General features: G+C 37.4%; 2 protein-coding genes across 3 annotated transcripts; both read left to right on the forward strand.

The window, feature by feature from the left end:
* The first annotated feature begins 1,365 nt into the window (after window positions 1–1,365).
* LOC147863641 (peroxidase 29-like) lies at window positions 1,366–3,905 on the forward strand. The gene is made up of 3 exons (XM_087319967.1): window positions 1,366–1,710; window positions 1,923–2,277; window positions 3,268–3,905. Exons 1-3 carry the CDS (start codon window positions 1,480–1,482, stop codon window positions 3,651–3,653), a joined length of 972 nt encoding a protein of 323 aa, XP_087176093.1. The 5' UTR covers window positions 1,366–1,479; the 3' UTR covers window positions 3,654–3,905.
* Window positions 3,906–20,825: 16,920 nt separating this feature from the next.
* On the forward strand, window positions 20,826–27,535 carry LOC147863642 (uncharacterized). Of its 2 annotated transcripts, none has more exons than XM_087319364.1 (7): window positions 20,826–20,873; window positions 22,026–23,792; window positions 24,180–24,399; window positions 25,079–25,645; window positions 26,166–26,949; window positions 27,053–27,116; window positions 27,216–27,535. In XM_087319364.1, exons 1-7 carry the CDS (start codon window positions 20,856–20,858, stop codon window positions 27,297–27,299), a joined length of 3,504 nt encoding a protein of 1,167 aa, XP_087175490.1. In that variant the 5' UTR covers window positions 20,826–20,855; the 3' UTR covers window positions 27,300–27,535. The 2 variants fall into 2 exon arrangements, with proteins under 2 accessions (XP_087175490.1, XP_087175491.1); XM_087319365.1 differs by lacking the exon at window positions 20,826–20,873 and adding an exon at window positions 21,136–21,294.
* Window positions 27,536–27,640: the final 105 nt, after the last annotated feature.

Here is a 27,640-nt window from a genome sequence, read left to right on the forward strand (position 1 = left end):
TCGCACGTACCATAATATAAGGACATGAAAAGGAAAAGTGGATTAAAGCATAAAGGTTTACTTTTTATTGAAGAGTGGATTCAAGGTTTACACTCTTATTGATTTCATTGAAGTTTGCACTCACTCTAAATCCGATGACAAACTTCAAAGTGGCTGTGATGAAAACGATTCAAGATGCATGAGTTGGAATCCTAGACAAATTTTATGGAATGTTCTTGGTTCCAGACACTGGCGAAACTTGATGACCCTCAACAAAAATATGTTCGCCACGTTGCTTCTAGTGCCAATGAATAGTAATACGAGTAGTAAAGAAGATGTCTTGTTGTTGACCATGGATGTAGCTTTTTGAGTAGTAAAATTGTTAGATAATTTGTAGAGCTTAGATTAAATTGGTCTACCTCATGAAATTCGAAGTGTTAGGAGTTTTAAAACATTTTTTTGGTGAAAAAAGGAGTTTAAAACAAAGGAAGAGTATAAACATATCTTAAGATGCCTATGTGGTCTAACCTCTATCATAACAAAACTATGTAGACCTTACAACTTGTTGAAGAAATGGATATTACCGAAACCCAAATATGTTTGGAAGGGGGGGGGGGGGGGGACAAGTTGACAACCACTATGTGAAAGAGTAAATTAGGGTCTACAACTTTGCAAGTGCCTTTTACTCGAGGGCCTCGCGAGGCATTCCTCGAGGTAAGCTAACAACATTTTGGGAAAAATGAGGTGATTTCCGAGGCAAACTATATGCTCAGCATCCGAACATAGGGATACGTATGTATATAGATGTTTGCACAAAGCTTTGGTGTGGGGTTACTACTACTAATCGTTTGAGAACATGAAGCACAATACCAAGGCAAACGATGCTCGTCATTGGAGAGAGAGAGAGAGAGAGAGAGAGAGAGAGTGTGTGTGTGTGTGTGTGTGTGTGTGTGTGTGTGTGTGTGTGTGTGTGTTGTTACAATAAGAGAATGTGTTTTGGTGATAGAAATTTTGTGTTCTTTTTTGTTGTTGGTTGTTGAGAAAGATAGTAGTAGAGTTGTAGGATGAGTGAGTGAGTAAACTATCTGTGTGTGTGTTTTTTACTGCCAAAGTAGGGTTAAAAAAGGAAAAGGAAAGAAGACTCTGGAGAAACAGAGGAAAGAGCTGGGGAGGAACCAAACAACGAAGGTTCACAGAAAAAGGGTATGGTGTGTGTGTGTGTGTGTGTGCATTTATTTAATTATTGAGACAAGGTGGGCCAGTCCAGTAGTGTGCATTTAATGATGGATGCAGCAGCGAGCATTCCGAATATGCACACATACTACATACATATATATAAAAGAGCAGCTACCATAACACTTCTACCTCTCTCTCTCTCTCTGCTACGACCCATGAATCCATCCATCCTCTTCATTCATAATACATTGCCATTCCTCCTCCTCCAATTGCCATTCCGACCCTCCCTCTTACAAAATTCTCTGAACTCTTCTTAAGTAAGCTATGGCTTCTCCCTACCCCCTCACACTTACACTATGCTCATTATTAGTCTCCCTTCTCCTCCTCTCCTCATACCCGGGCCCCGCTTCGGCGGCCCTCCGGAACAACTACTACGCCGTGAGCTGCCCCAATGCGGAAGCCATTGTGAGGAGCACGCTCCAAGGCCTCCTCCTTCGAGACTCGACCGCGCGCTCCGCGCTACTTCGCCTCGTGTTCCACGATTGCCAAGTCTTTGTAAGCCCCCCCAACCCAACCCCTCCCAAATCCATTTTGAGCTTAAAAAGAGGAGTGTTCAAATGTGAGATATTAAAAAAAGAAAAAAAGAAAAAAAAAGTGAGCTCAATGTTGTTGGTTGCTGCTGTGTAGGGAGCGGTTGCTTACATTCATTCTGTGGGTTGGTTTGATGTGTTGATCTTATGTATGTATGTATGTATGTATGTGTATAGGGGTGTGATGCGTCCATAATGCTAGACCAAGGGTCGGATGGGACGAGCGAGCTCCAAGCCCCTGCAAACCTGGGCGTGCGAAGGCTGGACTTCATAGACACCATAAAGGCGCGGTTGGAGGCGGCGTGCCCTGCCACTGTGTCGTGCGCAGATGTGATTGCCATGGCAGGGCGTGATGCCGTCGCCCTCAGCGGCGGCCCCGACATCGGCATCCCCCTCGGCCGCTTGGATGGCTTCCAGGGCTCTGCAGCTGTCGCCCAATCTTCCCTGCCCCCTGCCACCATTACCGTCTCAGCCATGCTCGCCCTCTTTGGACGAATGGGCATGAACTTGCCAGAGAGCGTGGCCATCCTAGGTCTGCTTCTTCTACCTGCTTTCACTCTTCTCTCTTCATCCATCCATCCCCATGTATGTATGCATGTCTGTATGTCTATATGTATGTATTTAGGTTTACATATATGTATGTATGTATGTATGCATGTATGTATGTGTGTGTATGTGTATGTTTGTTTGTCTGTGTTTTTAGAAATGTGTGAATGTCTGTATATATGTATGTATATATGTATGTATGTGTGTGTGTGTATGTTTGTTTGTGTTCGTAGAAATGTGTGAATGTATGTATGTTTGTTTAGAACCCCAGCATCTGCAAGTGTTTTTAGATCGTTTTGGGCAAAGCATTTAACTACTGTAGTAGTGTCCATTAGGTTTTAACTAAAGCGCCGAATATGGCGACAATGCTTACACATTGTGTGAAGGTAAAGTAGGTTATATGGTATGTTCTGCAGAAGATAAAGGCAGAGACAGCTTGATCCTAGGCAACATTTTTTTTGCTTTTACCCACTTTCTGTAGATATGAGAGGTCACGGGGAAATGATATGGTTCTGTGAATCAGGACGGTGCATTGATGGTAATAGACATAACTGAAGGTACCGCATGTGTTTGAGAGTTGGGGGTGGGGGGTTGCCTTTAATTCCTGAGATAAATAAAGGACTGCTTTCAAGTGTTGGAAAGTTTAAAAAAGTCGTGGGCGATAGATTTCAATCAAATTGTCATTCCAATGTGAAAACTTTTGTTGAGCCTTTTACGGTGCACGTTGCGTAGTAAAGTGTCATAGTTCTCGACACTTTCACACATAAAAAAATTCCCCTGCATTTCCAACTGAATCCAGGGTCCTGTTGCTGCATATTTTTCGAATTCCAATAGTCAGTTGTAAACCGCATTGCAGAGGCAACTTTGGGTCATTATGCCCGAACCTGCCTACCGAAATCTATATGATGGTGATGACGTACTAACCAACATCCACAATGTGAATGTAGCCAATAATGTGAGTTGTGTATGTTTGCAGGTGCTCATACAATGGGAGTTGCCCATTGCACAAACTTTGTGAACAGGCTCTATCCAGTCCGGGATCCAAACCTCAGGCTCCTGTTTGCTAACACACTGAGAGCTAGGTGCCCGAGGTTCTTCCCTGCCAACGCGTTTGCAGCCCTCGACACCACCAACTTCCGGTTCGACTCGGCCTACTTCCGGAACATTCTCAATAGAAGGGGCCTTCTCACTATCGATTCCGAGATGGGCCTCGACCCACGCACGGGACCCGTGGTTGAGAACTTTGCTGGGAACCCAGGTGCATTCTTTAGTGCCTTTGCCTCAGCATATGTAAAGCTCTCCTCTTTCAATGTGGCCAACCAAGGCGAGGTTCGCCAGAATTGCCATGTCCGCAATGGTTGAGTTAGTGTGTCCAGTCAAGGATCCCTTTATTTCGCCGAATCCTGCTGTGTCTCTTTCACAGGACCCCGTATCGGTACCTTAACCCCCATGTCTTCTTATTCTTTTGTAATTTTCTATCCCAGCATTGGGAACACTCTTGGGAAGTGATGGGACACTTTGATTTTCCATGAATTTTGCTACATCTTGTGAATGCTTTTTATATTATTATCCTGTCACCAATATTTTAAAGTTGCTATACAACTATCTTATCTGTCCGTGAACTACTTCAATGTATAAACCTAGCAGGTAAGAGGAAACACTTGGCCACCACTCTTCTTGTTCGGATATTAACATTGGCCTTTGGTTGGTGGGCTCTCGGTGAGCACCATGTACTGGGGAGTAAATGTAGGTGGCGAAACTTAGGTGGGAATTTCATAATCGATGTGTAATGATTGGGTGGTAATTTTGGTGTCAATGAATGAGCATGTATTGTCCTAGGAAGCACGGTTGTCTTGTCCAATCATGGCTACTTGCATGTGGGGTGCTCTATGGGGATTTTTTGCGCATAGATATGAATGCTAGTTATTCTTATCCCATTGAAACAAACTATTGATCTGTGCATTATCTTCATCCTTTTACTTATTTATTCACTGATTAATTATGGGATCGATTGGTAAATGGAATGATGAACATTTTTATTCCCAAAACCCAACGTACATAGATGCACATTATATATGGTGAGATGGTCAATACGTATGTTCAATCCAAATTTATGCCTCTTCTCGTAAATGATTCCCTACTAAGTGTACGTGAAATAAAATTACTGGGAGCTAATTGTGCAACTGTTGAATGTAATCTAGAATTTTACTCTTTGTCTGGATTCTTTTAAGTTGAGCAATGAAAACTAGTGGTACCCTTTCAGCTCACCCATAGACAGTGGACACCATACTTCCTACCTCATGAAACACATCAATGTCACTCCCTACTTTTTTAATATTTACTACTGAATTCTTTGGATTCGTATGAGCAATCACAACTGGTTGTTCCCCTTTATCTCTACCAAAAAGAGACCCAATCTCTTCTCTCTTTCAAAACATGTTGCTGTCACTCACTTTGTGTACCCTTGTAAACTGTTTACTTCTTAAAACATTTGGATTCATTTGATGAATTAAATGCTAGTTGTTGCGCATTACAATATCTCTTATCTCAATTGAAGCAGTATCTTGTCATTCCATCTATGTATAGTTATAGAATATTCTTTTCTACTTACAGTCAACGATGAATCCAAGACTTTTTAGCACTGGATCGAAGTCACTTATAATTATGATTAGGAGATAGACATTAATAACCTTTGCTCTTTAAAGAGTGTTTACTAGCAATAATTCCGTTTAACTGTAAATAAGTGCTTGTTTCAAATTTTAGACGATAACATCGACCAATCACATTTAGGTAAGTTTGGGAAAAACTCAAACGTACTTTTGTATTTTGTCATACATGTAAGTAAGTTTAATTGAGAAAAATGATATATGGCTCTATATTTTTGTTCTTGAAAATTTGTGACTTTCAAAGATAAATAATGGTGTTTAGGAAAGACTTGCTATTAATTGATTCAGTTATGTTTCACATGTTTCGAGCACACTTTGTGTACCTTTTGGGGAGAAAATAAAGTGGAGATATGTTTCACCAAGATGGTTTTTTCCGTCCCCTTTCCATGAGGGCTTTTGTTACTCGACATGTTGGTTGATGTGGGTACGAGGGTTGTATTTTATTGTGTGAGTTCTTTGTAGCCTTTGGGCATCTTTCCATTCATAGTATGAACCATAGGTACCATACGTGCATTCACATTCGCGAATGGTTAAATCATTCGTGTAAGAAAAACACCCTCAAAGAATGATAAATACCATACTTTTGGTTTTACTATTTATTATGAGATAAATAAGCCTAAAAAATGGGAAAAATGGGAAAAAAACACAAGAATGTTTGAATAACATTCGCGTTCGTTTTCCAACGTAAGAAAACGAATGTTATGCTAGACGAACACGAATTTTATGTACCATTAATACCAAGTTGAAACTTAAAATAAAAAAAGATTAACAAACCTTAGAGAGCATTGAAAGTTAGTCCTTCTCTTAATCCGTTGAGCATATGTAGATGTTTCCTTAGGAGCACATGAGTTAGAGCTTCATTTGTATTGAACCCTCGATTGTAATTGAGTTTCAAGACTTTGGTAATGACATTGTAACTCTTTCTCTTCTCAACTTTGTACTTATTGTCAAATACCTGTTGTGCATCGTAATCTTTATACGCAATATTCGACATGCTTTTGGAGGTTCTACACTTGTTATTTGACAAGAGTTGAAGCGGAGAAGTTTTGAGCAAAGGTGACAACAAATGTTGGCGACGAGGTGGTCGTTTTGCAAGTCCAAAACAATGTCAAACAATTAATTGGGCACAAGGAGTGTTGGTGTGAAAAGTAATGACCTCCCTCTTGCGTGTGATCAATAGAACGAGTGTGCATTGAATATGGTAGATATGTTCATCCTTGGAAGTACAAACCTAATGATAAAATCGAGCCTTAGAAAGTATTCTAGTACTTCATAAATATGTATTTGTTCGAGTAGAAGCACTTAATCTAGGGCTCCCATTGTATCAAACCCTTTGTCATCATACCGCTTTGGTGCTTTAGTAATGATAAGATAAATATGTCTTCTCCATTGTGCACTATAAATCTATCTCCCATTCCTCTACAGTTGTATGATGTAAATCTTTAACATTTGCTTTAGCACACACTGTCTTGTCTGTATTTTTTTGTGAATGGTATGTTTCTTGTTTATTCTTGCATTTTCTTTGTCCTCTTTCTCCGGCAATATCTCAAAAACTCTTGTTTTCTCTCTACGCAAACTTTGACATACATAAGTATAATGCGCTTACCACAACATGTGGGGAGCTCTAGCTATTAAATGGCTTAACATGTGGTTGCTCTATAATCAAGCTACCACATAAATGCATCATTACTCTATTTACCTTTAACTAAAAACTTTTTTAAAAACAAACAAGATGAACATTTAGAGAGAGAGAGAGAGAAATGTCCCAAGATGTCTATTTAACAAGAAAAATAAGAAAAACTCAAAACTACTCTAAGTAAAGAGCATTCTACGCCACAAGGATATTCGAACAAGAAATAGTAGCGAAATACAAATTTCCTCTCTGTAAGAGTAGTAATTCAACAAAAAAGAGACTGCATGTATGAGAAATGTCACAACCCTATGCGTAGATCTAAATTGGGTAAGTGAAGATAATAACCACACCACCTAATGGATTGACGTGTGTCCAACCTAGAAATAACAAAGAAGTATGAGCTCCATTATGAGTTTTGAAGACAGCCCAGTATTGGACATTATTATTCATACACGGACATCAGTGACAAGTCTAGGACATAAATTTCATCATTATCTTTTAGATTTGAAGAAGTTTAAACTAGAGTCCCTTTTGATTGATGCATTTTTACTACTCATTAGTAAACAATTCATGACTGTGTATTGAAAACAAATGAGTAGCATCACATGCATGCACAACATCAATGCACACATATGCTTACAATGTTGATGTGGCTTGTTTTCTTAAAGGGTTTTCAATTGAGCTAAAGAAGCAAAGTTATAATGTCTTGAGGTAGGGGAATATATGGTGAACAATATCGATTTAAATTTCATGAAATAAAACTTCTAGCCTAATTTAAATAACCACAAACATGGGATGAAGTGGAAAACCATCCCATATCTTGGAAACATGTATCTAACTAAAGAAGGGTCACCTTATGTTTGTTTCTCGTAAGTATTGTCATTAATGCAATCTCTCATTTGATTGTTACCTCGATGATTTCCATCTTTGCACCAAAGTCATAAATTAAAGATATATTATAATTTGATGTATAACAAGCTCCTTCTTGTTGTTTTTGGTACATAAAGCTACAGCTCACAAGGACAACCATTTTCATCATTGCTAAATGTGATGTAATTTGATTTGTAACAAGACATCTTCATAGTTTGAGTTGGGAATTGGGATGTTTTTATATATGTTTCTTCATTGTTTTCATATATATCATTTATATTGTGAGACTTCTCATTAGTTTGCTCTAAGTTAGAGATCCCATGGTGAAGTAAAAAATTACATGAATGGTGACATTGAATAACTTGGGCCAAAATGTTTGAGAAATGCTTCATCAAAGATTGTAGAGCCTTCCCCATGATATGTGCTCACAATTTGTTCTCACATCCTCTATGCAATTGGGAATTGCTAAATATGATTATATGCTCAAATGAGTAGCTAGGTTGCATGGTGAGCATATAGACAACCTAACCCCTTTGATTACCCTAGTTTAGGGCTTTTAACTAATCAAATGTTGTGATACCAAAGGGACATGTGTAAGACTCTCCAAATCTTGAAGGGACAAGAATGTCACATTACATGCTTACATTTACAACTCTCCTATTGATTTCACATTTCCACTCAATTATGGCCAAGTTATATAGTGATATCATGGAACAAAAGATTGGCTCATAGACTCATCACAAAGGAGCACTTGGTCAAGAAGGCTTTAGACCAAAACATCCAACTATCGATCATATTGTTACAATAAGGGTTACCATTGAAAAAGTCGATATTGTTGTTTTCTGAACTTCAAGAAAGCATTTGACATTATATCGAGTGCAATTTAGAAAAAAATAAATTAGAGATCATAATTTCATTAGAGTATAGAACAGTTGTAGCATGAGTGTATGAAGAACTTAGGTGTCAACTAAAAATGGATTATGGTTTCTTGAAGTACTTTTTGAGCAATATGGGGGTCAAGCAAAGGTGCCCATTCTCTCCCACACTCTTTGGTCTATGCATCGATAAACATGAAGAAATAATAAACAAGGTTGCAAAAGAAGAAGGATTGGATTGCCCAAAACTCACTCATGAGTTTATTTTATACTCTTATATGTCGATGATAATGTTTCATTCTCATATAATTTGGATGATATGCAACACTTACTTGATGCATTGGACTCATCTTGTCATATCCATGGGTTAATTGTTAAGGTGCAGAAAACAAAAATGATGGCAATAAATGCATTACAACCAAGGCACCACCCCACTTTTATAGACAAGGGAGAACCAATACAAGTGGTGAAAAGCTTCAAATATCTTTGTATTAATGTCCCATCAACAAATAGGTGGAATGTATATTACGAGTCTAGATTTCAAGCAAGTTGGAATAGTTATTATGTGTTTGAGAATCAATGCAACCAAAGTGATACTCGAGGATGGAAAGTGAGATCGTTGACACGTTATTCAATACGATGGTGGTCCAAGAATTGCTTAATAAAGTGGAAATGTGGGTGGCACTATTTCTCTTAGTGCACAAAATAAAATAGAGAAAATCCAAAAAATGCTCTTAAATAGACAATTGGAGGTAAAATCCTCAACATCCTACCTTAGCATGCTATTAGAAACAAGTGATCGGCCCATAGATGTACTAGCTATGCAAAGAGTATAGAAGTATATCACAATTAGTCAAGAATATGGTTGATCATAGATTGCCAAAACAAACTTGGAAAATATGATGCAAGGTACAAAATCCTCACATATGATTGGGTGCTTGACATTATGAAATGGTTTAAGAGATAGGCAATAAAAGATCTATTGGAGCTCTCTTGTGATGCTATGATGTATGTGATTATTTAGAATCAATTAATAGAGGCAGTAAGGATAAAGTTGCAAGATGTTGAAATGTCAAAATTGAAATATTGCATTGCAAATATTAATCCCCATACGGTAAAAATGTAAGAATGTATCCAATCACATCTCACTACACCCATGAGCCTTGACTCCATGAGAGCTTAACACTTCTTCAAACTCACTAACACAAGGTGGTAATGCAACATCATCAAATCATCTTCCACATATGAAGATATGCAATGAAGGCTTATTGGAGGATAAATATCATTTACTTATTGCATGCTATATCTTTATTGTGAGATTTACCTCATTTGGAGCTCATGTCAAGCATGAGCTAAATTATTTTGTGTGAATGTGTTTGTGGCCTCATTTGATCTCCTTACCTCTCTTTCATGAATTCTCATTTGTGATCTTGTTTCGTTCATGTGATTATACTCATGGCCTCGTTTGAGCTCATTGGTTAGTTCCTTTCATGAGCTATTGTCAGTCATGATCTTGGCTCATTCATATGCTTATGCTAGTGGACTTGTTCAAGAATTCCATCCATGTGCTCTAGTCAATCATAAGCTCAATTCTTTCACGAGATCTCACGCGAGAGTTCTTTTAGTTCCTGATGTCCTTTCGTGAATATTGTTCATTCATGAGATTGTGTTCATGGCCTCTTTTGAGCTCTTTTGTGAGTACCTTTCATGAACTCCAATTAATTGAGAACTCAATTCGTTGTTTGGGTCCTTTTGTTCATCTAATTGTGTTTGTGGGCTCCTTTGAGCTAGTTCATGAGTTCTTATCTCGTACTCTTTCTCATTAATGAGCTCGTTTCACAAGTTAGGTTAATTGGTGGGGAGGAATCTTTAATATGAAGGGTGGTGGGACTATCAGTCGACAACGATTCAATGAACGGTTTAAACGGTTCAGTTTGGTTTCAACAGTTAAAAACTGCAGTTTAAACGGTTTACCTATTTTATTTTATTTTTAATTTTTTCAAAATTTTTATTTAAAAAATCTTTCATCTTCAAACCTTATTCTCGCATTTTAGGAAAAGCTTTAGAATTTTGAAATTTTAAATTTTAAAATAATGAAATATTTTAAAATATTAAATTAAAATTTTGACCTAAGTTGAAAACCGAAACCGAACCACGAAATTGCGGTTTTAACTGTTTAATGGTTTTAACTGTTTGCATTTTTTAAATGGTTTCGTGGTTCGATTAAGTTTAGTTAAAGTTTCAAAAAAATTCAACAGTTCAGTTTTGACACTCTCAAACGGAACCGAACCGTTGCCGATTGTTAGGTGGGACTTTAACTATTGTGCTTTTGCCTATACTAAAGTTGTGATTTTAAGGAATATTGCACATTCCTCAAATTCTTGACAAGTTCTTAATGTCTTGAGTTTGGGTAGGTTGTTCTCATGATTAGCACTTAATCATGGTGTGCCATCAATACCAAAAGAAAAAGAAAACAAAGAGGGAAATAAGAAACTTTAGAAAGCTAAAAAAATTAAAGAAAACTCTTGTACAACTAATTAGCAACTAACCTGATTTTGAGAGGTCCAAAATCTTTCAACTTAGCCTCTTGTTTCTCCCATTGAGACCAAAATCCAAAGGGGAAGTTATTGTCTTTGGTGACGAATGCCCGTACAAGTTATGAGTTTTATGACCGCAAGGTCGTAACAAGGAGTGCGGACAGTAATCACACGATGGCTACGAGTATGTTGATGAGACAAAGAGAGAGATAGATGTACAAAGATGATGATGAGAGAGAGAGAGAGAGAGAGGATATACAAATGTATAGCCACTCTTCTAGCGATGAAAAATATATGAACCCATTTGAGAAGTTACTTGTACAAATGTGCAAGCGTACCAAATTGCTTATTGCAAATGGTGTCCCCTTATGGCCTAACACTAATGGTTTTACATGTAGAAAACACAATAGAAGTAGTTTAATTGACTATGTGCTACTTTTTGAAGGTATTTTAGATCGTATACATAAGTTCTCACTTGGTGAACAGACATCGGAATCCAATCATAGGGCTTTATGTATTGACCTGAAATGTTTGCATAGTTTTGATTGTGAAAACTTAGGTCATTGAAGATAATAAACAACCCCACTTGAGGATGAACCTTATGCGAGCACCCATGTATTCCAAGATGGTTGAATATATATTACAAATGACAAAGATGCAACATGGTGCCACACTAGAATGCAAATGAGAAGCTTTTAAGAAAGTCATTCTCTCATGCGCAAACAAATGTTTTTTGACCAAGCACACATCTTGGAAATGAATCAAGAAATGTAGTTCAAAGAAAAAATGGTTTGCTAAAGAATATCATGAAGCTCGAAAGCGCCTTATGATTTTGGATGTAATTAAGAAAAAGGAAAATTACCAAAAGCATTTGCATGAGTACAAAAGGCTTATTCAAAGAATGAGAAGAATATAGGAAGTTACAATCTTGACAATTTCTCCAAATGCAAGAGAACGTGTATGCATGTGCTAAATTTTGGGGAAATCTAAAAGGGGAATGTGTTCAAAGTTATAGTGACTTAACTCTTCTTGACTTGTCTATGCATTGTAAGAACCTATATGAGAGTTATCTCTTGCTAGAAAGATGATGTGTTATGGTTCTCTTTCACATATGACAGTCCCTTCTTTACAATCGAAGATATATGCATAGGACTTAAAATTGGCCTCTCGAAAGTTAAGCGATCTTGAATGTATGAAGGCTCAAATGCTCAAATGGACGAGAAAGGAAGCACATGTATGGATAAGCAATATGTTTAATCATGCTCAACATGATATGTCATACAATTAGACTACAAATTGGATCAAACCTTAACATAACGTAAAGAACTTCCGAACCATCATGGTTTGCTCACTAATGGCAAAACTATTTGGATATATAATGGAATCAAAGATATGTGCATGGGTTGAAAAAAAATGGTAAGAGAGCTTATGGACAAGCTAGATTTCAAAAACACCATAGCACCATTGATCACCTTGACATCACCCTTCGATTATTAATGTAGGAAAGTCGCCTTGGAGGGAAAAGTTTATATTGTTGCTTCGTAGACTTTAAGAAAGCTTTTGATATGGCACCTCATGAGAATCTTTGGAGGCGAATGGAAGAACTGAAGGTGCCAAGTGAATATATGCTTGCAATCTCCCAAATATATGAGAAGGTTATATGTTATGTGTGTATGAGCGATAAACTTTCAGATTTTTTAATAGCACTATTGGTGTTAAGCAAGGATGTCCACTCTCACCAACTCTATTTGGTTTATGCATTGATGAATTGGGAGAAATGGTTGTCAAGTTCGTAAAGGAATAGGTTGTCCAATTTAAGAGGGGTAAATATTATGTTCTCTCAAGTGTCCACGGTATTTCAGGTAACAATGCCAACTATGCAGTTCAACCATTTTCAGAATTGGTATGGTATGTTTTCGACTCTTAATATACTTATAAGACCTCGTTTTGTACCATCAAAATGGCAGCCATTATTTTTATGAAGTTCCGGATAATGGTAGACTGTTTTTAGTGGAGGAGGAGGCTCCAATTATGTCTTCTACAAATCAGTTACCAATGCGAGTAATTGCTCGATTAGATAAAAACATCTTTATAGATCCTAATCCCTTAATTGCTAAATATTCATCTCATATTTGGGTTTTACCATCTAGGCCAATTGCTTATTTGCATTGGGATCCGTCTGATTATGGTTGGAAGCTGTCTAGATCCGACACTTCGCAAACGAAGGTCCTCCCATTCTTCACATATTCTGTGGCGTTTGGACTTAGGAATTTTCTTTTGAATTAGAGTGAATCGGTACCTACGGGGAAAAAATATTGGGACGAAGGTAATGTGTCATCCTCACATATGTTGAAGTTCTGGAAACAATTTTGGCCACTTAAGTGTATGAATAAGGTATTACATTTTCGATGGTTGATGATTCATTATGCCTTGCCAATAGGAGGTTTATTGAAGGGAACAATGCCTAATAGATCATGTGTTATGTGTGGGTTTGCAGTTGAGACATTGCATCATGTTTTTTGGGAATGTGTTGCGGCCAAAAGTTTTTGGTTTCGAATTCTTAGGTTATTAGGTCGAAAGTATAGGTCAGCCATTTTCACGTGGGGTGTAGTATTCTAGGGAACGTTGGATCAGCAAAAGGCTTTTTATCATTATCATAATTCTTCATTGACTTTACAGGTAAAAAGTTTTCAGGTGTACTCTATTTCAACCTCTATACCGGGAATCAAGTTCTTCTCGCAGTGTTATGTGTGGCAGATTGTTTCCTCTTTGGCCCTATGGGTTTTGTGGAAAGCGAGATGTTCCAAACTATACAACGATGAACAAATTCATGTTGTGGATCAGGTTAAGACCTTTTGGGAATTAGTGATACATACAGTAAAAGGTGAGTATGATAGTTATAAGGGTTATGGAAATAAAGCTAATCGGAAAAGAAGAAGAATTCGTAGAGTTTGGGCAACTATTCCTATTTTGTTGGATGTAGGTGATAATGTTAAGTGGAATTACGTTCCACCTCGTTGGTTGTTTCTGCCACCAGCACCGTTCTCAGTGTAGACAACATGGAATTTGGTGAAAATGGCGAGAGGGTTGTTGTGGAATTATTTTGAAGCATATTTAGTTATTGTAACTTTTAGAATGATGAATGAAGACGGGGACGGAGGCAAATACAAATTTTCATGATGATCTGAGGAGTGTGTATATACAGGAAAGTACTAAAAATGGAGAGGATTTTGATGGAAAATGGCGAGATGCTTTGATGTGGAAGTTTTTTTGAAGCAGACTTATTTATTTTCAGTTTTTAGAATGATGAGTGAAGATGGTGGCGGAGGTAGAAGCAAGGTTTCATGAGGGTTTGAGGAGAGTGGATTCATTCTGGTCTTCTTTTTGTAGGTACAGAACTCGGGCGATGAATGGCAAGATGGTTGTAGTGGAAAACGAAACTGATTTATTTTGAAAGGATGAGTGAAGATGGTGGCGGAGGCGGAAGCAAGGTTTCATGAGGGTTTGAGGAGAATGGATTCATTCTAGTTTTTGTAGGTACAGGAATTGGGTGATGAATGGCAAGATGGTTGTAGTGGAAAATGAAGCTAATTTAATTTTGGAAGGATGAGTGAAGATGGTGGTGGAGGTAGAAGCAAGGTTTCATGAGGGTTTCAGGAGAGTGGATTCATTCTGGTTTTTGTAGGTATAGGACTCGAGTGATGAATGGCAAGAGGATCTTGATGCAAAATGGAGAGATAGTTGATGTGGAAATTTTTGAAGCAGTCTTATTTACTTTCAATTTTCAGAATGATGAGTGAAGATGGTGGTGGAGGTAGAAGCAAGGTTTTATGAGGGTGAGGAGAGTGGATTAATTATGTTTTGTGTATGTACATGAAATTGTTGAAAATAGAGAGATACAAGACTCAGGCAATGACTAGCAAGATTGATGTTGTGGAAAAGGAAGTTGATTTATTTTTGAAAGGATGAGTGAGGATGTTGTCGAGGGTTGAAGCAAAATGTCATGAGTGGATGAGGACAACTAATTTTTTCTTTGTTGTCTATACAGGAATTTCATGGAAAATGGAGAGATGGCTGATGTGGAAATATTTTGAAGCACATTTATTTGTTTTTAGTTTATACAACGATGAGCGAAGATGGTGGCGGAGGCAGAAGCAAATTTGCATGAGAGTCTAAGGAGATTGGATTGAGTAGAGAACCAGTATTTTCATATGGTATGTTCATCTAGATCATTTGGATATGATGAACTCTTACATGTAGCAACGATTAAGGAATCATTGTGAAAGAAGATATATCACTACATGTTGAATACAATGGAATTGATGTTAGGGGCTTTGGCATGGCATCAACATTACTTGGTGATATGGACGCTGGTAGGGCAACAATATTACTTAGGGAGAAGTTCACCGATATTATCTTTTATCTTGCCTTTATCTTTATCTAGAAAGATTGGTTACACCATATTCATTGTAATGTTGGATTATCTTGTATCTTGCCTTTGGCTACTTTAATCTTAATACTAATGGAGGATAATTTTTATGGAAAAAAAAAGTTCGTAAAGGAAGGTGTTGAAGAAGTTGCAATTAGGGATGTTGTCATTATGTTTTTGCTATATGTGAATGATGCTTTTTGCAAATACTTTAGGAGATGCGCAAAATCTTATGAATGCATTGATTTGCATGCATACTAAATTAAGTGCCAATAGCTCTAAAACAAAGATTATGCTTGTGAAGACCCAAAAAAAAACAGACAAGTCATGCATTATGTACAATAATGAGCCACTTGAATGTGTGGAAAGCTTTGAATATCATGGCCTTGAAGTTCCTTCAAATCATAGATGGAATGAATGTGCTACACTCCGTATAGAGGCAGGAAACCGAGCATATTACGCATTTGACAACACATGCAATAGTGGAGATATTAAGTGTTGGGTCCTCAAGAAATACCTTTTTGACACTTTGGTGACACAGGTGCTTTTCTATGGGGTGGAAGTATGGGGTGATAACATCCCTAAATCTACTTGGAAAGAGTTTGAAAATGTCCAAAAAGTGTTGGGTCCTCAAGAAATACCTTTTTGACACTTTCGACACTGGTGCTTTTCTATGGGGTGGAAGTATGGGGTGATAGCATCCCTAAATCTACTTGGAAAGAGTTTGAAAATGTCCAAAAACATTTTTTTACAAAGTTTCTACAAGTTAAGAAACAAACGTCATACATCCTCCTCCTTGAGACATGATCACTTTCCATTGAGATTATGGCCATGGAAAGGGTTGTTGAATACATGCTTAAGGTTCAAAAAAGTCTCTCACATCGACTTCCTGGAATCGCATGGGAAGCAAGCAAAAAGATCCTAAAGACGCATAAAAGCAAAATTTTGTGTTCCGGTTGGATGCAAGATATGACAAAGTGGTTTGGTTGATGGGATGCAACACATTTGCTTCATGATGCATCACTAGATTCCTCTATAAATGAGGCCTTTTTGCAATACCAATGTATCATGACATACGAAAAATGTGGAGGCTCACGCTTTACACATTATACTACACATGTTGCACCTAACTACAAAACCATATTCTTCATGAAACGGGGAAATCGTACACATCGATATATGTTAAAGCCCATCCCATTGGCTTCTATTCGAACCATTGTTTCCATGCGACTTAGCTTACATGCATTGCGATGTGAGTCAGGGTGTTAGGGCACATGCTAAGAGTGGTCCACTATGCTCGCTTTGCCCTAAACAAGTTTGAGAATCTGAGTATCACACTTTGATACAATGCTCTCTCCGCCTTTAATCATATTTAACCATGCTTTCCACTCATCTTCGACCAAGCCCAATCCTTACATGAATTTCGGTCACAACCACAATGTGCACTCTTGATTGCAACATTCATTGGTAAAGTTCTTGAACATTAAGAGTTGTTATTCACTTTCACATGTATCACGTGAAATGAAATATTTTTGGTCTCATAGGTCATATTTGACCTCTAAAGACAATAATATAATCTCTCTCTCTCTCTCTCTCTCTCTCTCTCTCTCTCTCTCTCACACACACACACACACATTACATTGTCTCCACATGTCAATGCGAATTTCCATGTTGGTTAAGTATATAATAGGTACTTAACAAAGTGCATACATGGAAATTTGGATTTGTATATAGCATGTCACATGACCTATATAAAGAATCCCTTACATTTACAGATTTCATTAATAAAACTTCTTTTCCTATTCACAGTGTGGATACTTACTTCAAATGGTACTATCCTGTTTGAAAAGATGTGTAAAACAAGGGTTTTTAAATCCCTTATGTTGAAATCATGTGTCGTGGTTACATGTTCCTCAATATACACACTTACTCGTGTAACAATGACAACAACAATATAGTAGTAGGAACAATAAAAAGATATAATGTGACAAAATAAAGCACAACAAAAGCATCACCCTTACAATATTATAGAGTGAACTCATATATATGTAGATATATACACAAATAAATACACCTAATTGTGGATATACATACACAACTTGCCATTCTATCAATTGTGATTACATAGTGGGTTAGAATATGCATTTCGAAGCAGTCATACATTTGAAAAAATGCTAACTATAACACATTACTAATTGTATTTTCTAACTATATTAGTATCGTAAGGATATAATTCAAATAAATCATACCTTATTCATACATTTTAGGATAACGTATTTGTGTAGTTTGCAAGCATCTTTTAGTACTATCATCCATGCAACCGGGTGTCATAAACTAGAATCTAGGGTCTTTGTTTTTTTTTCCAAAAAAAATCTCCTTCCATTAGTTATAAACTTTTACAGATGAGGGTGTTATAGACAATTCCCTGTAGGAACACGATATTTCCATCTTATTTGGATGCCCACTGATTCAAGAAAGGGAGAGGATGACCATTGTTGGATGAGGACTCTAGGGTCTTTGTTTACCATAGTTTTCACTTAATTCGAAAATGTTAGTTGGAAAATATTGGGTCAAATTATTTAACCTATGACAATTGTTCTTAGGAATAATCATTGCCAAATTGGCTTCCCTTGCCAAAAGATTGTTAGAATAATCATTAATACTTGCACCCCTAGCATATTAACCATGATACATTAAATTGTTGGACAAACATAAAACATGATTCTTGTCTTAACTAAATTCATGTAGCAAGAGGAATTCTATACAATGAGAAAGTAAGAAAATGAATGAAAGTTTAGTTGTTTCTCCTATAGTGGAGTTTTAAAACCTTGAACAAATATACGATCATGCCACCATCATAATAAGAAGCAATGTACCAATAAAAAGTAATGAATTGCATTGTTAATTCATTCCTTTGGCAACATCTTCACTAGATAATACGTATGAAAATATTATCTAACAATGTGTGTGTGTGTGGTTGAAATGTCTTAACAATTTTATATAATTGAGAAGATAAGTGTTGTATGAACATTTGTTATGCTATTTAGTATTGTATCATAGATAAATGTTTCCTAGGGATACTACAAACTCTCAACACAATTATGAAATATGACAAAGTTTTTTTTTTCCAAAAAACAAAGACAGTTTACCTAAGGGAATCAAAGAAATAGAGAATTTTTTGCTTATGAACGTGACATTGATATATTATTTAGATTGTACAATACATTGGCTATTTTAGGCCTTCTCCTTACAACTTCTCCTTAGTAGGACTACAAAACAATTATGCAAGTCCAAGAGACTTGTGCTGAGTTTGAGATGGTAAGGCTTTTTCCACTTCCCAATAAGTAGCTACCTAGTAATAGTAATTCATACCTAAGGAAGTGTTCCATGGTTGGTGAAGCAAAACTTCGTCGTTCATCAATATATATATGTAAGACACGGAGTTGAACACGAAGTTAAAAATTTTGTTACATTCTTCATGAATCTTTTGTCTAAAACATGTTCTAGTAAATATTTTAATGTCCAATACTATGACGATGTATTACACCCTCTACATTAAAGTTTCTAGAATGGACATTCAATTTCATAAAAAATGGACTGAGATTCAAGTTAGAACATAAAAATCATGCTTGATAAAGATCATTATGGTCCACCAAAAAAACTAAAATGCATTGCAAAGAAAACATAGTAGGGTGTGTGTCTCTATTCACAATGAACTCACAGGAATTCATCACCATTTTAGCATGTTCCGTTTCATAAATATTTCTTCATTTTCATGTAATATCTCATTTATAGATATAGTTTCAAATATAGTTGTGATTGATATTGACCAACTTGACGACTCAAAATATGTTAACTTGAAGATACAATTTTTGCCACGGAAAATTCATTAGAGCAAGCTAAACAATGGCCACTTGGCTTTTCCCAACACTTTACTTACTACATGTGAGTAACATCTAACCAATGAGCTTGAACATTAAAGATAAATATAGACATTGAGATGAAATAATAAATGGAAGACGCCTGACGAACAATACAATTTTTTGCAAGCGTTATGGCTTAGTTTCATTAGCATCGTGGTTGAGCAAAAGTGCTAAAAAATGGAGTTATTGTGTATTTGGTGGAATGCTCAAACCAATTAGATTGCCCTATGGAGAAGTTTTAGAAGAGAGAAATCAACTAGTATCACATAGAATATGAGGAGATAGAAAATAGTTATGTATGTACATGGACATTGTAAAAACACTCAACTATATTTAATAAAACAACATTCAACTATAAGTTGAAGTTGTAACTTAGAGGCTGCTTACATGGAAGACACTTAGACAAGGAGAGACAAAGAAAAACTACACCAAGTGGCACTGCCAAAAAGGAAACTTAGTTTTTAATGGAGGAAAAACGTGTAACACCTTACTACTACATCCAGTTGCAAATTGCAATGGCCGAAAAAGAAGCACACCCACTTAGTAAGAGAAGGATCCATATCTATTATGCATAGTGGCACTACTGAAAAAGCTCAACTATTCTATACAAATGTGTCTTGTCTATGTTACTCGACGGGAAAAATGTGTAGGTCAAGTGGGGCTGACTATAGGTGTTGCCATAAGGCTCTAGGTACAAAGTATGCACAAGCCAAAGAGATGCTCATTGCATGGCAGTGACCAAATCATTACAAATTTTCATCAAGGGGTCATTACACTAATTTCAAAGGGCCATGACTCTAATTCATCAAAACTTCAAGAAAAACAAAGCAGTAATTTTTTCAGGGGTAGGTGTCACAATAACTCAACAAAACCTCAACAAAACAAAAAAACAAACAGACAGAAAGCCATTCAAGAGCTCTGAAAAGTTCCTGCTCTTCTGCTTTTCATTTTTTTATTTTATGAAAACTTAATAGTAACAAAATAAACAAGCTGTTTTTTTTAATTTTACTATTGGTCTGTCACGTGCGAGGCACATGTATCCAGGTCAGCAACGTCAAGCGCCACGTCATCGGGGACTGGCCCGGCGTTAAAGTACACGTGTCCTGCACAAATAGATACTGAGATACTCCACATTTTTGGTTCTCCTGCCAGCGTGGCGTCAGTCCCGGCGAGATGCGGCAGACAGGACATGGGAGCCACGTCAGCGGTGGACCGTCCACGTCACGGGCTGACTCCCACTTTCCTGCATCTGGAGGGCCACGTCAGCGAGGGAACGTTGGGCAAACCACCTAGGAGAAGGGATGACGTGGCGGGGAGGGCGGGGAGGAGATTGACACGTGGCTTCCACGTCGGAGGGTTGGGGCACTGACGTGGCATCCACCGTCGCTCTCTCTTTCTTTCTTTTTCACTCAAATTCTCACTTCTTCTATTTAACTCGTGTTTTTCTCTGCTTTTCCTGGTCACTGTCAATTAAAATATTTTTCTTTCTGTCTTTCTGTCTGATCGATCAGTCGTTCGCCATATCCTCTTTTGGAGCTGTTTAGCTGCACGATCTACAGTCTCTTCTTCTGCACAAAACAGGGAGTTAAAGTCCATTAATAAAAAAGGCTTCTCTTCTTGCCCCCCTCGTCATGCGCTCAGCCTCCTCGGTAACTACTCCCTCCTTTCCTTCCTTCTTTACTCCATTAATTTGTTTTAAGGTTTTTCTTCAGTTCATTCTTCCTCTTCTTCTTTCTTCTTTCGTCATCTTCATCTTCATCTTCATTTTCTTCTTATTCTTTCTCCTTTATTCTTTGTTCATCTCCATCTCCATCTCCATCTCCATCTCATCTTCATTGCCAGCTTTGTCTTCATCATCACCGTCACAATTATGGTCTGCATTTTCTTCATCAATTTTCGTCGTCATCCACTTTTTCTTCTTTCTCTGTAATTTCTAGTTCTTATTTATCTCGAATGCAGCTTCTTCTTACGCGACTCTATTGCTATCATTATCTAGACATGGACAGGTTCTGAAGGATTTTTCTCTCTCAAAAGTTAGTAAAATCTTCAGAAGTAATCTTCTTCCTCAAGGTAACATCTTCTTCTTCTGTGAATCCACTTCTGGCTGCCTAGATTGTAGAAACGTTCAAATTGATTTCATCTCTAGGATAAGTGTCTGCTATGTGAATTTCTGCTGGAAATCTAGAAAAAATTCTGTAATTTCAAAATTATGTTTTCTGTCATCTCTGCTGGAAATCTAGAAAAATTTCTCGGATGAGCATTTCGATCCATTCTCTATAATGCATCTTCTCGACGACCAGTCTAAAACTAGAGCTAAGCCTGAAACATGTTTCCTTTTCTTCAATGGGATTTTTAGGCTGTGATATATCTCTTTGTATGCACCTGGTTTTTTCTGATAGAAAATCTAGGGCGTCCTTATCTCGTAAGAAGCATGTGGATGTCATATTTTGCATAAATGATGCATAATGAGCGGATTATAGTGTGACTTTTGCCGTCCCTTCTCTGTCTTTTTTCTGTCTTTTTTCTGATTGAAATCTAAGCTATTCCTCTGATAAAAAACCTACTTTGCATTATTAATGTACGATGAGCAGTTTCTCATCTTTCCATGTTGGATATTTGTTCAGCCATGTTCTCTTTGTTTCTTTCATCTGTCTTGCCTCTCCGTTTTCTTTCAGTGATGGTAGTGAAAACTACTGGCTGAAAGAATTCTCAGGTCTCCACTAGTTCATTCTCATTCATTGCAAGAAATACCTTCACTGACAAATTGTTTTTATCTGAACCGTGACTTGCATTACTTGCAGAATGGAAGAAGAATGGAAAACATAGATAAAGCTCCCTCATGTGGTTACTCTCTTGTTAGGGAGATATCTTCCCTGAAGATGACTTCATCTCTGAGAGATGTATCAATGATTTGTCCAGTAACGTCTATGCAAAAGCACAGAGAAACAGAGATGGATGTATATGAACAGAAATTCTTCTCGTCTCCACCTAACTCTATAGACTGCAAAAGCTTTGAGAGAAGAATGGAGTCTGTAGAAATGGAGAATAAAAGACCAGGTAATGATGCTGTAAGATATGTTGTGGATGAAAAAGAAGACGAGAATAGAATGAAACATGATTCACAAATCAATGGAAAATATTCTCCTCCTACTTTGTATAATTGGGATCCAGAGATGAAGTCATCTTATGCATTTTCTTCTCTTAAGAAGCATCATCCCAAAATGCGAGAAGGATATTACTTGCTATCAGGCACTCGTGGAAAACAACAAGAAGAATTAACGTCAGATAGACATTCAGAAAGTGGTAATGCACCTTGTGAATGTGTGAGTAAATCTAAGCCAACACATAGAAATACAAGGAGGAATAAGACACAAAAAGGAAGAAAATCTTATACAATTTCTCCTTCTTATGATCACACCATGGACATTCAAGACAAATGCAATTGGAGATCATCGGAGTTAGAAATGGGAAGTGCAGAGTTAGGCAACTTTGAGCTCGAAATCTCTGAACTGCCCCAAAATGGCTGTAATGGATCGTGGAATTTAAATAAGATCCAGGGTAAGGCAAAAAGGCAGTTAGATATGGCAAACCAAAATAGTAGCTATGGGACCATAGATAGCTACGGGACGTCAGATACTCATATTAGAGAGCTTGATAAGGTATTTCCTCGAGATCAATGGAGTTCCTCTCAAGAATCCACTCCTATCACAACTTCAGACTTTTCTGAAACCTCATTTAACACGGAATTAGAAAGCCTTCCTTTACTTGAACAAAGTCTCCACTCAAGCCCAAGTGAAACATATAGAAATACAGGACATAATAAAGAAACTCTTGAGTTCCCTAGAGATCTACATGATGCTAACAACCTTAGTTTAAGCCAGAAGTATATGCCAAAATGCTTTGAGGATATTGTGGGGCAAAACTTAATTATCCAATCCCTATCTAATGCTTTGTCAAAAGAGAAGGTTGCACCTGTATATATCTTCTATGGTCCTCGAGGCACAGGTAAAACATCATGTGCAAAAGTCTTTGCCATGGCCTTAAATTGCACCTCAGATGAAACAAAGCCGTGTGGTTCTTGTGTAGAATGCTTAAAACAAAAGTTTGGGAAGGCTTCTACTACAAAGGAATTCCATGCAGAGGTCTTAAAAGGTAAAAAAGGTTGCATGAAATTGTTGAAGCATATGAGTACACAGAATTTCTGGAAATACAGTGTTTTTATCATTGATGAATGTCATACTCTCTCTAGTGAAGCATGGGATTATTTCATGAAAGCAATAGAAGATGTGCCGCGAAATATTGTGTTTATTCTATCTACGAGCAGTTTGGATCAGATACCCGATGCAGTGATCTCAAGGTGTCAGAAGTTCATTTTCTCCAAGATAAAGGAAAGTGAAATCATAAACAGATTGAAATTGATTGCCATTCAAGAAGGCTTGGAAGTTGATGTAGATGCATTGAGCTTGATTGCATCAACATGTGATGGGTCATTACGAGATGCAGAAACAATTCTTGATCAGCTCAGCCTTTTGGGTCACAAAATAACTTTGACTATGGCACAAGAACTGGTAAGTTAATTCATACTTTAGAAACGTTTTGGTTAGTATCAATTTTCCTGAAGTCCTTTGTGTGCTTTGATAAGAGGTCAATATTGGTGTGTGCATGTTGGAGGAATAATGTTAATTGAAATACTGGCATGTACCCTGGGGGGTTTCTTTATTTCCGCATCGGTATAATTATTGAAGTAGCCCATATCCTTTCTATTAGAAGTCAAGAGGCAATTGATAAGAAGTAAAAAAAACATAGGAGCATTCAGAGCAAGAAAACTTAAGATTTGGAGAAATCAAGAAAAAACCCAGGGATGTTTCGGTGTTTTTGGCTATGGAAAATTTCCTTTTAGTAGTTTGTTTCAATATTTTAATATGGGATTTGTTCCTTTCCATTCTCGTTTTCAGATGGGCCTTGTACCTGACGAGAAGCTAGTAGATTTGCTAGATTTTGCTTTATCTGCAGACACTGTTAACACTGTTCGGAACATGAAGAATTTAACAGTATCTGGAGTTGAACCACTCAATCTTGTTTCTCAATTAGCTTGCTTAATCACAAGGATACTAGCAGGTGGCTATCATATTCCCATGGGGAAAGAGAAAAGAAAGTTTTTCCAGAGGAAACCATGTAAGCATTGTTGATCTATCCTTGTATGAACAACTACTCATGTTCTTTGTGTTGTTTGAAAACAAATATTTATATAGAACGTTCTTTATTAGTACTAAAGCTAAGTCTAGACTCTGCCTTACGATTCGTATCTGTGACAGAAAAATGTAATAGTCTGTAACTTTCGAAACTTTATTATATCATTGTTTGCACCAATCTTCATCCTGAAGTTTATTTCTTTATCTTGAACATACATTAATGTTTGGCAAACCCAATGGAAAGTCTTGATATAATGTGTTTGATCCTTTCGATCTAAGCAATGTTATTGGTCAACCCCCTCTCGATCAGCTATATGTGGTATTTGAGCAATTATAAGGTCAGTTCTTCCAGTCTGACCAGGTGTATCTGGGGAAATAATGGAAACTTGGCAACATTTTGAAAATAGAATAAAACTGGGCATTTTGAGTCCCCGAGTGTTTAACACATGATAGTGCTTGAGATCTATATGCTGATGACATGCAGTTTGCATTCCTGTTTGTGGGTACAACCATATTCCATGTGCATCAGATTGTGATGTGAAGTAGTTGCTTGAACTAGGTATTACTGGATTATTCGATATTCTTCCGTAAATGATATGCTGAACTATTTTGTTTTGTTGCTGCATTTCATGACCTATTCTATACTTTGGACCTTGTTACAGTAACTAAGGAGGATATGGGAAGGCTGCAACAAGCACTAAAGACCCTTTTGGAAGCTGAAAAGCAACTGAGAAATTCATCAGATCGAACCACTTGGTTAACCGCAGCTCTACTTCAGTTTGCCCCAGAGCAATCTTACATATTCCCCAACTATTCCTTTGAAACAAGTGTTCCTCAGAGCTCATCAGGAGCCAATACTGGTGATTGGACACCTGAGATGAATCCTTTGCATATTTCACAGGGTGCAAGTGATCATGAATCTGCTGTTGCTCTTTCAGATGGATGTTGGCAAGTTTCAGCTGAACAGAATCATCAAGAAACCATAGCAACTTGCCAATCACAAACAAGAAGTGACAATCTACGAGGGGCATTTGTTCCTGGCATTGATAAGAATGTTTGGTTAACATTTCCTTGTGATGTAAGCAAAGAAATGAGGTGGCAAATGACGTTGACAAAGGATTTTGAACTACAAGAGGTTTGGCAAAGAGTTCTGGATGCAATGCATTCTAGCAGCCTCAGGAAGTTCTTGCAAATGCAAGGAAAATTGCTTTCGCTTTCACTTAGTAAAGGTATGGAACTTACAATGACTTTTACTGTTGGGATTTGACTTTTTTGCTTTAGTATCATTCTGGGCTAGTGTTTTGCCACCAATCCAAACCATAGACTTGGGATCAAATTTTAATGCCATCCTACGTCATTTGCTTGCATACACTACATCCATTGGTCTATAGAATCTCCAATCACATCATCGCAATAAGTTTGACAGAATTATCGTGAAGTTAAATCCAAAGATTTAAGGACCATGGCCACCAGAGGTGGAGTAGAGTATGACAAACTAATGAGAGGACGCTTCAATGTATTAGGTATCCCTCAACTTACAAACATAAGGTGCCCAACCTCTATTTATAGATACAGGTGACGCTCCCAGTTCATCAATGAGGTTTCAGACTCTTATCCTATGTGGGTTCACATATGTGCACATTTCTGAAGGATGTGTTCACATACAGTTGCCTATCTTGCTTATCTTAAATGATAAGACATGTGATTATAATTTAGAGAGAAAATTCATGTTCTTTCTATTTCTTTCAGGTTTTGCAGCTGCAATATTGGAATTTAGTGAGGTTGAAAGTAATTTGCGAGCTGAGAGATCAAGAACTAGCATAGCACACGCCTTTCAAGTGACTTTAGGATATCCTGTAGATGTGAAGATCAGACTGGCTTCTTCCACTAGGGATAGAGCAACAGCTACTTCTGGAGATGAGTTAAATACTTTATGGCAACGTAAATCATCATTGGTAAATCTCAAAGATTCTAGAACATCAGAAAATGCGAGAAGTTCAGACCATCGAGTGTGCAATTCCTTTAGAGAACACGCTGATTTACTAGAGCCTCAACCCACTCGGGCTAATGCCAACCTAAGCCTTGAAGTGCATAGTGGATCTAATGAATGCCTTCCATTTCAAACCATTCAGGATAATGCAAACTCTAGAAGTTTGCATCATCGCATGGATATGTCGCAAGAAATCAATAGAAGATCTATTGAGTTCATAAAGCCTCAAGAGACTACTCAAAAAATCAAAGACAATCATCTTGGAATAGCCACCCCTCGGAGCAAGAGTTGTAATTTCCAAAAAATCACTGTTAATGATGATGATATCATTGCTTCTGAAGATAGGCTTGAAAGTGCGTGGGTTGAAGCTGTCCCTAACAATGAATATCCCACAGAGCAAATGCAATCTGAAGGTTCTATGCACAGTAGCATAGAGAAACATGTATTACGCCTTGGTTTTGTTATTCAGCAAGAAGAGGGTTTAGAGGCACAACATGACTACAATACCCGTGAGGTGGCTGCCAAGCTAGAAGAAGATAACTTGTAAGTTCAAATGTGAATGCTCAAATTCTACTATACACCAGCATTTCTGTAGGAAACTGCTTTTTGTAAATCTTCTTTACTCATTTGCGTCAACCCTTTTCAGGAGGTTAGATTCCAAGTCGAAGCGGCTTTTGTGTTGGAAAGCAGCAGATTCAGATGAGGTGAAGGTATGCATTATTGTTTTCCTTGGTTGCTCAAAACAAAGTATGTCTAAGGCCAGAAAATGAAGTTCTTATAAACTGAAATATGTTTCCCTTTCCATGCAGGTGAAGGGATTTCAAGCCATTCCTAGTAAGAAGCAGGGATTTCTTTTCAGTCTTTGCGCTTGTGCGACAATCAGTAACTCGTAAGAAAGGCTTCTTACCTTGGCATTTCTACATCTTACAGACACTACTACTCATTTTTTATCTTATGCCGTATGTAACACATTGTTTTCCAGTCATTCTGTATGGCTCTTGTTATTGTATAGCTACTTCCCCAACACACAGGTAATGGGTGATGAGATGGCAATCAAGAAAAATGGTGCCAAAGTTTTTATTTCTCATTTCTGAATTAAAATATATTTCTGACTCTGTATAGTTACGAATCTGAACAGTTCCAAAATCAGTGCACGAGTGTCTATAAGCTGAGCATTCACATGTCAAGCCTAATTTGAATCCATTGTCATGAATGTCTCAAGAGACATGAAAAG

This window comes from Azolla caroliniana, unplaced genomic scaffold (genome assembly GCF_043228905.1).
Source record: "Azolla caroliniana isolate FFs.n. ecotype wild unplaced genomic scaffold, voAzoCaro1.0.p SCAF_5, whole genome shotgun sequence".
Classification (NCBI taxonomy): Eukaryota; Viridiplantae; Streptophyta; class Polypodiopsida; order Salviniales; family Salviniaceae; genus Azolla; species Azolla caroliniana.